This window comes from Lynx rufus, unplaced genomic scaffold (assembly GCF_022079265.1).
Source record: "Lynx rufus isolate CCGP_SWC_20201006 ecotype Redwood Valley unplaced genomic scaffold, mLynRuf1.p SCAF_2, whole genome shotgun sequence".
Taxonomy (NCBI): domain Eukaryota; kingdom Metazoa; phylum Chordata; class Mammalia; order Carnivora; family Felidae; genus Lynx; species Lynx rufus.
The window spans coordinates 115974052-115988891 of NW_025814834.1; the positions used below are offsets into that span (position 1 = coordinate 115974052).

A 14840-nucleotide genomic window follows, 5' to 3' on the forward strand; every position below is an offset into this window, starting at 1 on the left:
GATCCTTCTACTTATCTGGAGATCCTCGACCTGTTTTGTGTAAAAGTCTGCATTTTAAATGTTGGCATTTTTGGCTAGACCCAGAGACTTGAAACGATGAGAAACCTGGTTTCCGCATCTTTGAATAAATTTCATTCAAACATTCACAGAACAGGACAACATAGGCGGTGTGACTGCCGCTGGAGGGCCGAGGAGGCGGCAGGCCCAGCCAGTCCTCGCCATGAGGTCGCGGCAGGCGCCAGTGTCTGGGAAGGTATTCATTCAGCAAGACGACGGCAGCACCACACACTGCCAGCTCCAGACCAAGGAGAGCCGGATTGATAGGCAGCAGTTTGAAAAAACAATTCGAACTCTAAGTAACCTTTATGCAGAAGCAGAGAAGCTTGGGGGCCAATCACATCTTGAAGGCTGTTTTGGCTTCCCCATATTCTTATGCATGGAAACCCATTATGAGAAGGTTCTGGAGACAGCGTCCCAGTAGGAGAGTGAGAAGATATATGCTTTCCAAGGCCTCCCCCGACAGATCCTATTGAGAGAAGACTTCGAGTTATTGACATCACCATTTATGAAGACAGAGGTGTGAGCAGTGGGAGATAAACCTAGAACTAAAGATCGCTCCTCCAGCTGGGACCCTCATCTATCCACTGGCCGATCACAGAGTGTCCCCTACCTCCTCTCTGCTGCCAGAGCAACGGCGCCATTTACCCCAAGGACTAACTTTCTAAAATTCCACACCTGGAGTGACCTCTAGTCACTCAGCATCCACTTTGTGTCTCCAAACTGTGTAGGACTCTGTAATCTTTTTATTAGTTTCTGAGAAAACACAATGAAGCATTTCACTTTTTTTTTTTATTCAAAGCCATTGAGGGGCACCTAGGTGGCTCCGTCGGTTGGGCGGCCAACTTCAGCTCGGGTCATGATCTCATGGCTTGTGAGTTTGAGCCCTGTGTTGGACTCTATGCTGACAGCTCATCACCTGGAGCCTGCTTCAGATTCTGTGTCTCCCCCTCTCTCTGCCCCTCCCCGACTTGTGCTCTCTCTCAAAAATAAATAAATGTAAAAAAATATTTTTTTTACAGCTGTTAAAATAAGCCATTAGGCAGCTCAACACAAAGCTAATTTCTCATCTGCCACCAGGATGGTGGTTCTCTCATTCCTGGGGCCAGCTTCCCAGGTGGCTCGAGACTTCAGCAAGTCCCATCTTAGCCAGCGTTCAGTCTTCTTTCCCCCAAAGTCAGAAAATACTTTTCTCCAGGATTTTGGTGAAAGGTAGGCTGTGTCTGTGGTTTTGCTGACGCATCTCCCAGATCTCAGAGAATTACCAGTTTTGCATGACCAAAATCTTAAAGATCGATTTCTGCTGTTCAGTTTCTCCAACTGAAGCTCATTGGAAAAATAATGCATAATGTTATTTGTTTTGTTATAGCAATTATTCCTAATTAAAACAGTATTTAGTGCAATTTCCAGTTATTTTTCTTTGGAGAATTTTGCTATTGCATTACCTTGAATGTTGGGAGGATGTAGTATGTGTTGCGTGTTCCTTACAAAAATAAGTAAGCACAATAAAGTGGATGCTAAACTATCAAACACATAAATGTCCCTGCCCTGTCCCTGAATGTGTAATAAGCAAGTATAATAAATATTTTAATTATAGTTTTGTTATAAACATAAATTATGAAAAAAATATTTGATAGGAATAATACCGTATATTCCTAATTTTTAACTTGTCCCTATTGGCAAACCTTATGATTGAGAGACCTTCCTCATATACAGTATTCAGTGCACAGAAATCCTAGGATTGGTTCAAGTACAGTAAGTTCAGTGAGTTCCAACTAAAACTCTTAAGTCCGAGTCCGTGTTTATAGTTCTTCTGGCGATATGTTTTTGGTTTCAGGGTTTATTACGCCCTTCATTCATCTTTGGGGTTTGAGAGCACTGTATTTGGGAGAAAGTTAAAAAATATATTAGGAAAGAATGAAACAGTTAAAAGTTTTACTTTCAGAGATACTCTAGGTGCTACTGGATTTCATATTTCAGACTTGGTTTCCTTTATGGATCTGTTAGTTATTCAGTAAATCCCATCAGTCTGTGTAATATTTTAATTGTATAAAATTCCTTTGTTACTTTATAGCCTGTGATAATGTATGCCTTTTACACCTGTTGCAATAACTTTACTGAAATAATAACACATTAGTAAAGCTTTTCTTTTTTTAATTTAAAAAAAAATTTTTAATGTTTATTTATTTTTGAGAGAGAGGGAGAGACAGAGCATGAGCAGGGGAGGGGCAGAGAGAGAGGGAGACACAGAATCTGAAGGAGGCTCCAGGCTCTGAGCTGTCAGCACAGAGCCTGACACGGGGCTCAAATTCACGAACCGCGAGACCATGACCTGAACTGAAAGTCAGACACTCAGCCAACTGAGCTACCCAGGTGCCCCAGTAAAACTTTTCTTAAACAAATAAACAAGCAAAAAAACCTTCACAGGACATAATGAAAATATTTATATTCTAGTCTTCTGGGGCAGCCAAACACAGAAAGCAGGTGGGACAAAATCTGTAAACTTCCCTATTAAATCTGTTTGGTCTTTCAGAAACTGCCAAAACTCACCACCACCATCACCATCATCATCATCATCTCCACCACCATCATCATCACCACCACCACCACCATCACCGTCATCACCACCACCACATCATTATCATCATCACCACGACCACCACCATCATCATCACCATCACCACCATCATCATCACCACCACCACCACCATCATCATCACCACCACCACCACCACCATCATCATCACCATCACCACCATCATCATCACCACCACCACCACCATCATCATCACCATCACCACCATCATCACCGCCACCATCACCATCATCATCATCACCACCACCATCATCACCACCACCACCACCACCACCATCACCACCACCACCATCATCATCACCACCACCACCACCATCATCATCACCATCACCACCATCGTCACCACCACCATCACCATCATCATCATCATCACCACCACCACCATCATCATCACCACCACCACCACCATCATCACCATCACCACCATCATCATCACCACCACCACCATCATCATCATCTACCTTCGCACAGTTCTGACCTTCAGAACATGCTTTTCTCCAGTGAACTAAAAACTGGGACTTATAGTTGAAAACTGGCAGTTTTAATTCAACAGAACAAATATCATCACCAAAAAAGCCCACAGGCCTGCAGACACTGGCTGAACACTCTTCCCACCTTTCCCCTGAAAGCCGCCTCTCTTCCAGGCTTGCCAGTGACAAGGCCACCACTGCCCATCTCCCCACCTCACCCTCAGCACACAGCCTCTTCCCTGGGGTTCCCAAAGCATGAGAGCACCTTGGCTAAGCTGCTTCCTTCCAAATAATTTCCTTTTTTTTTTTAATTTTTTAATGTTTATTTATTTTTGACAGAGAGAGAGAGAGACAGAGCATGAGCGGGGAAGGAGCAAAGAAAGAGGGAGACAGAATCCAAAGCAGGCTCCAGGCTCTGAGCTGTCAGCACAGAGTCCGACGCGGGGCTCAAACTCACAGACCGTGAGATCATGACCTGAGCCAAAGTCAGCCACTCAACTGACTGAGCCCCATCCAAATGATTTTCTGTCTCTGCTTCTAAAATCTTCCCCTTCTCGTGTGTATCCCCACGAGGGACCAGCAGGTGGAGGCTTCTCCGTGCCACCCCTTATCTGGGATATCAGAAGGGGCAACTGAGAGCTGTGAGGTGGTTCTCTGAGGGCCAGGACCATACTAGGGCTTTCGTGGTCTTGCTGCAGACCACATGCCCCAAAGGCTCCACCACCAACACACACAGACCCTCCCCCAACATCCTCCAATCAAGAGACAGACCTCCATTATCATTCTGGGGATCTTCTTGGATTGTTCCCCAAACACTTCAGGGCAGCCCTCTGAGGCTCCATGTACCATATGTTATTTCTTTATGTATTTTTTTTGCCTCGTTAACAAATACTTCTTTCTGGACTCAGGCCAGTCCTGTTAAACCTTCATGCCCAAACAGCATTGGCCCCTCCCCAAGTGCTGGGTGGGGCTTGGGACCAGCTAAAGGCCCCAAGCATCTGTGGGTGTTGTGTCAAACCAGCCCCATCTTGCCTAATCATCTGCAGAAGCTTGCTGATGAAAACCTTGTGACAGAAGGGGAGAGAGACTTGTCTTAGAGTTGGCTGTACCAACAGCACCAGGGTGCAGCTAAAGAGCACTCACTCACTTTGCTGCTTCCTTAAGAGCCTGCCAGCAGCCCCACCAGCCCCAATCCTCACACTCAGCCATGATAAGGAGAGGCTTCCAGGCAGTAATAAGACTTGGCCACCACAGAGTCCTTCCTGGAGCCCCCCACGTCCTGCCCAGACTCAACCGCACCTCAGCGTTTGGATCCTCCACAGACTCCCTGGTGAGTAAGTTCCCAGCTCAGCCAGGCAGGCGACCCTTCTCTTGGGGGCTTAAGGCATAAAGAGCACTCCAAATTTCCACTTCCCAGATCATGGATGGGCAGGTGGGCAGTGTAGTGGGAAGCTATTTGATTTGGCAAAGGGAAGGTGCTCTTGGAATACCCAGATCAAGGGGCTCCTGGCTGGCTCAGTTGGTAGAGCATGCGACTCTAGATGTTGGGGTCATGAGTTTGAGCCCCATGTTGGGCCCAGAGATTACAGAAGGAAGGAATGAAGGGAAGGAGGGAGGAAGGTGGGGAGGAAGGAAGACAAAGAAACCAAGGAGCCAGGATCCAAAACTAAAACCACTAGGACACTTTTGTCCTGGTCTGAATCTTGTGTGGCCACCAACAAGTCACTTTCCTTCTGTGGCACACAGACCACTGCAGCTGAGTTGGGGGGTTCCAGATGGAGGGGTCTGTGTGTGGTTTGGCAAAGCAGCTGGCCTACTGCCCAGAGCAGTGACTGACCCGTGAGCCTTCAATGCCATAGAGGGCTCACGTTGTCTCGCAGATGGTATCACACTTCTGTGGGTGCCAAAACCGTGTTTCAAAGGAACTACTCTGCCCAGGCACACTCACAGCTATAGTCAGAGCTGGAGTAGCCCCTCAGGTGTGGGGGTGGTAATAGTGGTCTTCAACAGCTGTGGTCGCATCCTGTAGGGTAGACAGTGTCTCAGAACAGGCTCTAGTCTGACCATCAGTTCTCACGCTCACAAGCTTCAATTAATAGGAGCAGTATTCGCTATTATGGGAAGTTTTATTCCCTGAAACTTTAGCCATATTTCCTCAGTCTCCCCATTTGTACAATGGGGCTCAGACTAGCAGTTCTCAGCCTCAAAGGAGAGTTCACAGGTTTTAAACGGGACCGCCACACAGCAGTATGCCTCTACCTGTCAGCCCTGGTTCCTTTTTTTCCCCTTCCTTTACAGTTTAGCATCTCCTTGCCAGTCACCCACAGGTGTCCCCAAACCCCCTACAAGGAAAATGGGCTGTTTCTTGTATGTCAACACTGGTGGAAGGGCTTGAGGAGCCAGGAACCCAGGAGCAAATCACTTACAGGTCTCACAGCCCAAGCAGCAGCCTCCCTCGCCCAGGAAGCTGTTTGGTCTCCCTGATTTTGTTGCCCAGGTTTCAAGATTCTGCCTGGAGAAGACGGATTTGAAGGATTATGCCCTTCCCAATGCCAGCTGGTGTCCAGACATGCTGAACTTGTACCAGGAATTTCTGGAGAAGACCAAGACTGATGGCTGGATCAAACTACCCTCCTTCAAGTCCAACAGAGACCACATCCAGGGGCTCAAGCTCCCATTCGGGTTAGCAGCTACCTCAGGTAAGGGCTGGTCTGGGAGGACCCCTGGGCACACCCAGCCCACCTGGGGGTTCAGCCAATCCCTTGCCCTGCACTGACTCTCCACCCTCAGGAAGGAGATACACAAACTCCCTTCCAGTTCTCAGCTGGAAGTCCTTTCTGTGTCTGCCCCACTCCTTATACTTTCAGCCCCAGCAGGTGGCGAAAAGAAGAGTATGCTCTCTGGTCTCTAGCTCCCCACCTCCCATCCAAGAGAATATAATCAAGTGGCTACCTTTGCTCCCAGCCAAGAGCAGCCCCCCTGCCCTCTGCCTTCTTACCTGGTGTTCTTCCGTATTGTCAAGCCTTATCCCAAGTCGTCCTCTCCACCCAGTCCCCACCCTCACTGCAGGCCTTGGCATACCATCCTTGTTCTACTGGGCCCATAGCCAGTCTCCCAAAACACCCACCAGATGGATAGAACTTTCCACCTTCGTCTTTCTTCTTGTGTGTGCATGCATATGTGTGTGTCAGAGGGTGTCCCTATTTTCTTGTCTCATTCACATATGTGGTTTTCCTGCCTACTCATGAATGGGTGGTCCAGTAGACAGATGACCTTTAGGTTTATGTCACAAACAAGGCAGGGTCACCAAAATAATTTTTTTTTTCGAAGAACTTGGTACTCATCAAAAAAAGGATGTAGTTGTTGTCGTTGTCTTTCTGGGGGGGGAAAAAACCCAGAACTTTGGTAGACTTTTCTGCACTTATTTTACTTTTTGGGTTTTTTAAAGATTTTATTTTTAAGTAATCTCTACACACATATGGGGCTTGAACTCATAAGCCTGAGACCAAGAGTCACATGCTCTACCAACTGAGCCAGCCAGCACTCCTATTTGACTATGTTTAGTATTTTACTGTTTGTTATTTTGAATTATATATGAATTACATGTTACATTTTAAATTTTCAGTGTTTAAGATCTGTTAAAGTCTTAATCTGGTCCTGATCCTATCTCTACACTCAGCCAGGGAACTTCCTGACTATTCCTCCTTCCAGACTGAGGGATCCCTGAGAAGAGGGCTCTGTCTCCACTCTCAGATTGCAGAGCCTGGGTGTCCTCTGGTTCTCTCCTAGACCCTGTGCCTGAGACAGGGCTCCAGACATGGTGCTGAATGGCTGGCCCTGCATCCCAACGGGCCCCATACAATCACGAACTCCCCCTCCAGCTACAGCCCTTCCCGTCTCTCCCCAGACAAAAGCGACTGGCGCATCTTTACCAGGTGCCTCCAAGTGGAAGGACAAGGCTACGAGTATGTCATTTTTTTCCACCCATCCAAGAAGAAGTCCATCTGTCTTTTCCAACCTGGCCCCTACCTGGAGGGGGCCCCAGGGTAAGGCCTGGGTGGATGTCCTCAGCTGCTTCCTGGGCTTGCTCAGTTGATGGATTAGCCACACACCAGGCCCTGGAGTCTGTACCTCTCCTTAAGGAGCTGGGTGGGGGTAGTGGGCACTGGGCTTCTGTCTCAACATCATGCCTGGGAGGGCATCCTGGGTTGTCTGCTCCAGTCCCCATTGTTCAGACAAGGAGAGCCTCCTTATGGAGATCTGAATATTTCCCAATAAGAAGGTGGTTTGGGGGCCCACTTTGAGAGAAGGGTGTGGTGACCTTGGAAGAGGACAAGATGTGGAGCCAGACTTCCAGTCCTGCTCTGCCTTGCTGGCCTTTGCACCCCAAGCAGGCAGTTTAACTTCTGGCTTTCAGCCTCATTACCTGAAACCTGGGGCAGTAATATCCAACTGCCTAAGTGGCTGAAAACTATATAATATTGTATATACTCATGAACCATACAGCACAATATAGCTATCAGACACCATCTACCCAAACTTCATATTTTACCCGTGGACAAACTGAGGCACACAGAGGTAAGGTAACTTGCCCGCAGGAGCACGGGTAATCAAGGACAGATCAGGACTCTAATCTGGGTCCACCGATCTCTCTATTGTGTTCTGCTGTCTTCAAACTTGGAATAGACTGCTAGACATAAATTCCACAAGGGAAATCAAGCTAGCCTTGAGCCTCTTGCCCAAGGCCACTGTGCCACTAATTCCGTGGTTGTTTGCCTTCTGCTCTGTCACTGTTCCTTCTTTAAACAATCGCTGAAAGCTGTTGGTGCCAGAGTCCCTGCAAGGCAGAGGGAGAAAGGGGGAGGCAGCTCTAGGGTCCCAAGGCCTGAGAGGGACTCAGTAGCCGTTAAATTCAGAGATTTGGGTTTTTTTAATGTTTATTTATTTTTGAGACAGAAAGAGACAGAACATGAACAGGGGAGGGTCAGAGAGAGAGGGAGTCACAGAATCCAAAGCAGGCTCCAGGCTCTGAGCTGTCAGTACAGAGCCTCACATGGGGCTCAAACTCACGGACCATGAGATCATGACCTGAGCCGAAGTCGGACACTTAACCGACTAAGCCACCCAGGTGCCCCATCGGAGATCTTAATCGATGTCAGCACCTCCACAGGCCATGGTTTCAGACTGTAGCCCTTGGTCGCCTTGGCAATACAAAAGCGGTCTTCCATGGGGACACTGGTTTTCATACTAATGCATGCTGACACTGGGGGACTAGGTCAGAGCCCTGCACAGGTCAGGGATCCCCTTCCTTCTAAAGAGGAAAACCCCAAGTAGGGGGTGAAGTGTAGCTTTTATTTAGGGGCTCATGGATGTGGGGCAGGAGAGACAGAGGAGGACCATCCAACACTGAGGTCAGTAGGTTGAGGGGTCCAGAGAAGAGATTAGTACTGAATAGAAAGAAACACCCAGTTCGGTCTACTCTGTAGGGAAAAACCCAGCTCTCCTCTACCATTTCTTTCTCTCCTATGTGTCTCCTTACTGCTCACACAGGACACTTTACTTCTGACACTTCTTATCACCACACGGGTGAAGGCTTTTCCCCACACCAAGCAATTCTGTGACACCAGCTGGGTGTCCTGCAATTTAACTCTATTCTGACACCATCTATCTGGAGAGAGCATCAGATCCCTCAGAGTAAGGGCTAGTCCACAGGCCTGCCCCCCACTTCAGATGTCAATCACAAGTAGCAGTCCCCCAGGCTCCCACGACTTCTGTCTGATTTGGCTATGTTGGGGAGCAAGAATTTCCTGCTGCCTTCAAGAGTCCTTCTAGCTGGATGAGGAATCATATTGATGTGAGACAGATGAACAAGAGGAAATCAAACGTAATAGTGTATAGGGGCGCCTGGGTGGCTCAGTCGGTTGAGCGTCCAACTTCGGCTCAGGTCATGATCTCATGGTTCGTGAGTTTGAGCCCCTCATCGGGCTCTGTGCTGACAGCTCGGAGCCCAGAGCTTGCTTCCAATTCTGTGTCTCCCTCTCTCTGCGCTCTTCCCCTGCTTACACTCTGTCTCTCTCTCAAAAATAAATAAACATTTTAAAAACATTTAAAAAATTATTTAAAATAATCTTCGTGTCAAACTGGCCCATCTTGTGGTGGCTTGCGTTGGCCCCTACAGTTACAATTTGGAGGTTCCTACTAGCACCTCCTCACGTTCAATTACTTCGCTAGAGAGGCTTACAGAACTCCAGGGACCACTTATGTTTACCAGTTTATTAAAGGGTCTGATAAAGGATACTGAAGAATGGTCAGATGAAGCATGTTCATGGGCAAGGTCTGGGAGGGTCCCCAATGCATGCAGGAGCTTCTGTCCCTGTGGAGTCAGACTGCATCACCCTCCTACTGTGCCTGCGTTCACCACCCTGGAAGCTTTCCAAACCCTGCACCATTGGGATTTTATGGAGGCTTCCTCACACAGGCATGATCCGTCATTTACTCCATTTCTAGCCCTCCTCCCTTCTTGAGAGAATGGGGTAGGGGAAGGTGAGAGTGCCAAGATTTTAATCATAGCTTGGTCTTTCTGGGGACAGCCCCCATCCAGGAGCCATCCAGGAGCACGCCCAGAGTTGCTTCAATAGAACAAGACAGTCCCATCACCCAGGAAATTACGAGAGTTTCAGCAGCACTGTGTCAGGAATCAGAGGCAGACACCAATATATATTTTCTATCTTGTCATAAGTACCCACCCAGCCCATAGGCAATTAGGAGGGGTAGGTTACCGGCTGGCCAAGGGCTATCCTGCAGAATCCACACACTTGCCAATGGGCCCCTGCCTGGCCAGTGAGGATAAGGAAAGAGTGGGTTTGGGGTTCTTCAGCATCAACTCCTTTATCCCTCTTTCAAGCAATGTGGAGGTACACGAGGGATTTTGTAAACATTACCTCATGTAATCTGATGAGATAGGAATTATTTTTATTCAATTTTTTTAATATTTATTCATTTTTGAGAGAGAGAGAGACAGAGTGTGAACAGGGGAAGGGCAGAGAGAAAGGGAGACACAGAATCTGAAGCAGGCTCCAGGCTCTGAGCTGTCAGCACAGAGCCTGACACGGGGCTCAAACCCACAAACCAAGACATCATCACCGGAAGTGTCCAAAGTCGGACACTCAACCAACAGAGCCACCCAGGCCCCTTAATAGGAATTCTTTTTATTCACAAATTATAGTGGAAAAACAGGCTCAGAACAGCTTAGCAATTTAGCAGCTCAACTATTTATTTAGCAACTTGCTCAAGATCAAACAGGTAGTGAGAGGTGGAGTCAAACCAGGTGGGTGTGTGGTTCCATGGCCCCCAGCTCTCTCCCCTCCTGGTGGTGAGAACAGGAGAGGAATCCATGCTAGCACAGTGGGGCAGCTGGGCTGGTCCATGGAGAACCAGGCTTTTGAAAATGAGAACCCTGAATCCGTTTTGTGCTGTTAGAGTTGGACACCCTTCTATGTTCGCCAACCTCACCAACAGTGAAGTAGCTCTGGCATGCAGGTCAGTTTACATAAGAATGAACATTTCTCTCACTTTAAGTAAATCAAGAGTTTGCACATCCTGCTGAAGCAGGCCCTTTCTGCAGGCAGCCTACTGGCTGCTCGGAAGGCACTAGAGAGGGCAGAGGTCACATTTCACATTTAGCCACCTTGAAAATGCAGGCTTGACCCTGGCACTGGCTATAGTGACAGATAAGGTGGGGGCTGACCCCAGGCTGCGCCTCCAAGCCCAAGCCAAAAAGTACAGGGACTTTCCCCTCCCCTGTATGAGCGCACCTTTCCAAATGATGGCAATTGCTGCCAGCAGTTAGGTGATGAATCAGAAAAATGTTTTTCCATGAACTTTATCAGAAAAAAAAAAAAAAAGCCCAACATTTTCCTGGCAAAATAAGATAATTGTGTCAGGGGGTGCTAACATGCTGAAGCAACACGGGAGAAAGGCTGAAGTGACTTTGGCCAGTTTGATCAGCTGGGATCCTACTCTGTTTCCTTTCCCGTCCTGGAGAAAGGTACAGGCAAGGTGGTTCCATGGGCAGGGTTGGGGTCAGAGGGAGGCCCATAGCCCAGGCCTTATTCTCCCCACCCCCAGGTTTGCACATGGAGGGTCCCTGGCCGCCATGATGGATGAGACCTTCTCTAAAACTGCTTACCTGGCTGGAGAGGGGCTGTTCACACTAAGCCTCAACATCAGGTTCAAAAAGTAAGTATGAATCCTTGAGATGTCGGCCAAAGTCACACCTTTTTTTATCACTGAGGGCTGGCCATCCTCAGTGTTGGGTGCAGGAGCCCTGTCTGCCGCTCTCCTCCCCCAGTTGCTGCTAAGCTGTTCCTCTAGTCCCTGGCCAGAGCACAGCCTCTCCCATCAGATTCCAGGAGCCTGCAAATGGGCCCTGAGCCCTGGGCCACTTGTTTCTTGGGGCAGGGTGGGTTGAAGAGAAGGATGAAGTGAAGAGGAGTGAAGGGATGGTGGCCAGGTTTAGGCTGGGCTAAGCCACATGACGGCTGGACTAAGCCACGCCCTCTTTCAGTTTGATCCCTGTGGGCTCTCTGGCTGTGCTGAATGTTGACGTGGAAAAGATCGAGGACCAGAAGCTTTACATGTCCTGCATCGCCCAGAGCAGGGACCAGCAGAGAGTCTATGCCAAGTCCTCAGGTAAGGAGGTTCTCAGCCTCAGCCCAGACTCTGTCCTGCCACCATCACCCTCAGGACAAATGGAAGGAAGAATACTGAGGATCCGGTCCCAAACTGAGGTCCAGCTTTTTAGAGTGGGAATGGGCACCTGCTGTAGACTCTGATGAAATGAGGGAGAACCCGGCTAGGATTTTTTTTTTTTTTTCTATGTATGAGTGGCCGGACCTGTACCACAAGGACAGGATCGGGTACTAGATAACAGGATGCAAATGCTCCGTGCACCACATCCAGCTCCTGCCACTCAGCTTGCCCTTCTCCTGCAGGTGTTTTCCTTCAGCTGCAGCTGGAAGAGGAATTGTCCCAGTGACAGTCACTGTGCCTGCTCAGGACCCACTGCAGAGCAAGGAGGTGTCTCCAGGAAGTGACTGGTGAGATGAAGAAGAGGGCACTTTCCTCTGAGTAAATAAAGATTCACAACTCCTTCTCAGGCTAAGACCCTTCTGTAGTGGGAAGCCAAGATCCTGCCAGCACCCCCCACACACCCACTTTCCCATCATCACCAACCAAGAGATTTCTTCAGCACCTGCACATCGAGGCCCTGGGTGAGGCACCGAGCACACAGTAACGAGAGACAAAGACAGAGCCCCGGTGCTGAGGTGAACAACAGCAGGCCACAAGCAGGGGGCCCTCAGCTCCTGCCACCCCACCCTGGCTCCTGCCGTGGATGCAGTACAGACACAAAGGGAGGGGTCAATTTCACTCTATAAAGGAGATTTAAAAAAAAACACTTTCTAGAGGAAGCAGTGCTTAAACTGAGTCTCAAAACTTGAGTGGTGTTCACCAGGCAAGCAAGGGAGGGGAGGACTCTCCAGGCAAAAGGGATAGTAAAAGCAAAGGAATGGGGTAAAAGGGCAGAGTGACTTTGGAGAAGAGCAAGGTTTTGAGTAGGGCAGGAGTTTAGGGAAAGAGAAGAGGGCAGGGCAGGAGCAGACCATGGAAACCTTCCCAAACCTGGCTAATGCAACTTGAACTTTGTCTTGTAGGCAAAAGGAAGCTTTTAAAGGGTTTAACGTGGAGGCCGGCAGGGGGCGGACATAAAGTTTTGTTTTTTAGGAAGACGACTCTGGTGGCAGTAAAGGGGGAGTCAGCAAGCCTGACGGTGGGAACACTGGCTAGGAGGCCCCTGCAAACCCCCTAGCTAGAGATAGGAAGGCTCTGTCGTGAGTCAGAGCTTTGACAATGAGAGAGATGGAAAATGTTACACGCACAAGAGTGTGAGACTTTGCCACTTATTATATGTACTGGATTTGTGAAGAAGAATCTTCCAGAATGACTCCAAGTTTCTGGCCTGGGGATGGCGGGTGGCCTTGCTGGGAGAACAGAAGAGCAGTTCTGAGGTGGGGGTAGACAATGAGTTAAGTTTCTCACACATTGAGCCTGCCGTGCCCGTGGTACTTTTGCCACGTGGCAAGCACCAGCAGGAACCTGGATGTTGTGGTCTGGAACTGAAGACTGGTGAACAACTGACTCGGTTTGTAAGTCATCAATATGAAAACTGACACAGGACAGCTGGGAGAGAAGTCTACAGAGTGATGGGAGGGGAGAGGAAAGAAATGAAGGATAGGGAAGGGCTCAGAGATAGAACCTTTGGTCACACAAAGGGTTAACATTGGGGCAGAGGACCAAAGAGCCACTAGAGGCCTAAGATAGGACAGGAGTGACTATTCTGAAGAGGGAGGGGTCAGCAGTGTCAAATGCTTAAGAGAAAGCAAGACAGATGAGAACTAAAAACAGTCCTTTGCCTTTGGCAGTAAGGAAGGTGAGGTCTTCTTTGCCGGAAGGTGGGCACAAAATCCAAATTATGTTGAATGAAAAATGGATGGAAATGACAAAGTGACTCTAGATGATTCTTTCTAAGAATTTTGTTTGTTGTTGTTGTTGTTGTCAATGTTATTTAAAGAAAGAGGGTTGAGTGTATTTATAAATTGCTTTGGAAGGAGCCAGTGGAGAGAGGCTGAAACTCTAGGAGAAAGAGAGGCATCATCCAACAGAACAGCTGTCTGGTCTTAGAGATGGATCAAGAGCACAAATGGCAACAGCATCAGTGACTCTGATACCAAGCAGAATGGGAGGTTGAGAGGATTCACACCAGAGCACCTCAGCTTCCTCGGTGAAACAGGAGGCAAGGCCATCCGTGGGGAGAGAGGTCTGGAGGAAGGGCAGTGATTGGGATAGGCCACTGTGGGGATCAGGAGAACAAACCAACCAGGTCCATGTGGGCCAAGGCATGAAGAAGGCCCAAGTGCTGATGGAAAACAGGGAAGTGCACTGACCTGAGGTGAGGAGAAGGTGTGAGCCAGCTGGCAAGACCACGGGACAATGGCTGATAAATCAGGTGAGGAAACAGTGGTAAAGGAGAAAAGAGAACATGGCCAGAGTAATGGTCTGACATAGAGAAGATTACAGACAGGGGGAGGCACTAGTCACCCAGGAGAAATCAGAACCTCCATCTGAGCTACAGATGAGAGAAGTGGAAAACCGAGCAGCCTCCTCAGGGATGGCAGGATTCTGTTAAGACAACTGGGTGCAGGGGATGCCCAGGAAGAGGTCAAGGACTCGAGAAGTTTTACCAAAGAATTAGAATTCCAAAGGGCATATCACAAATGATTGTTAATTATTAGGTGTGGTGAAGCCAAATACTAAAACAGGTAAACCTTTACAGCTCCATAGCACAACCCATATCTTAAATAGAATGGACTTCTTACGCACATAAAGTCCAGTTGTTGGTGTATAGGAGTCATTCAGGAATCTGGCTGACAAAAGTTCTGCCATATCCAACATATAATTTCCAGACTCATCCTGGGTGTTGATATCCAGTTACCAGATGGGAGAGGAGAGAATCACAAGGGAGGTGTTTGGGGGCCAAGCTTCAAGGTATTTCCATTGCCAGAACTCAGTCATGAGGCTCCAATAAACAGCAAAGGGAGGTTGGTTGGAGAATATGGTCTAACTATATGTTGTGGAAGAAAGAGAAAAGGGATTGGTGA

General features: G+C 48.4%; 1 protein-coding gene and 1 pseudogene across 2 annotated transcripts; both read left to right on the top strand.

Moving 5' to 3' along the window:
- The first annotated feature begins 220 nt into the window (after positions 1-220).
- Positions 221-597, top strand: LOC124515261 (golgin subfamily A member 7-like; annotated as a pseudogene).
- A 3012-nt stretch (positions 598-3609) lies between these two features.
- On the top strand, positions 3610-13234 carry THEM5 (thioesterase superfamily member 5). 2 transcript variants are annotated; one of them, XM_047085731.1, is made up of 6 exons: positions 3610-4453; positions 5621-5822; positions 7031-7169; positions 11251-11361; positions 11690-11814; positions 12117-12247. In XM_047085731.1, the coding sequence occupies exons 1-6, from the start codon at positions 4331-4333 to the stop codon at positions 12158-12160; spliced, it is 744 nt and encodes a 247-aa protein (XP_046941687.1). In that variant the 5' UTR covers positions 3610-4330; the 3' UTR covers positions 12161-12247. The 2 variants fall into 2 exon arrangements, with proteins under 2 accessions (XP_046941687.1, XP_046941688.1); XM_047085732.1 differs by lacking the exon at positions 11690-11814 and having other exon boundaries at positions 12117-13234.
- The last annotated feature ends 1606 nt before the right edge of the window (positions 13235-14840 follow it).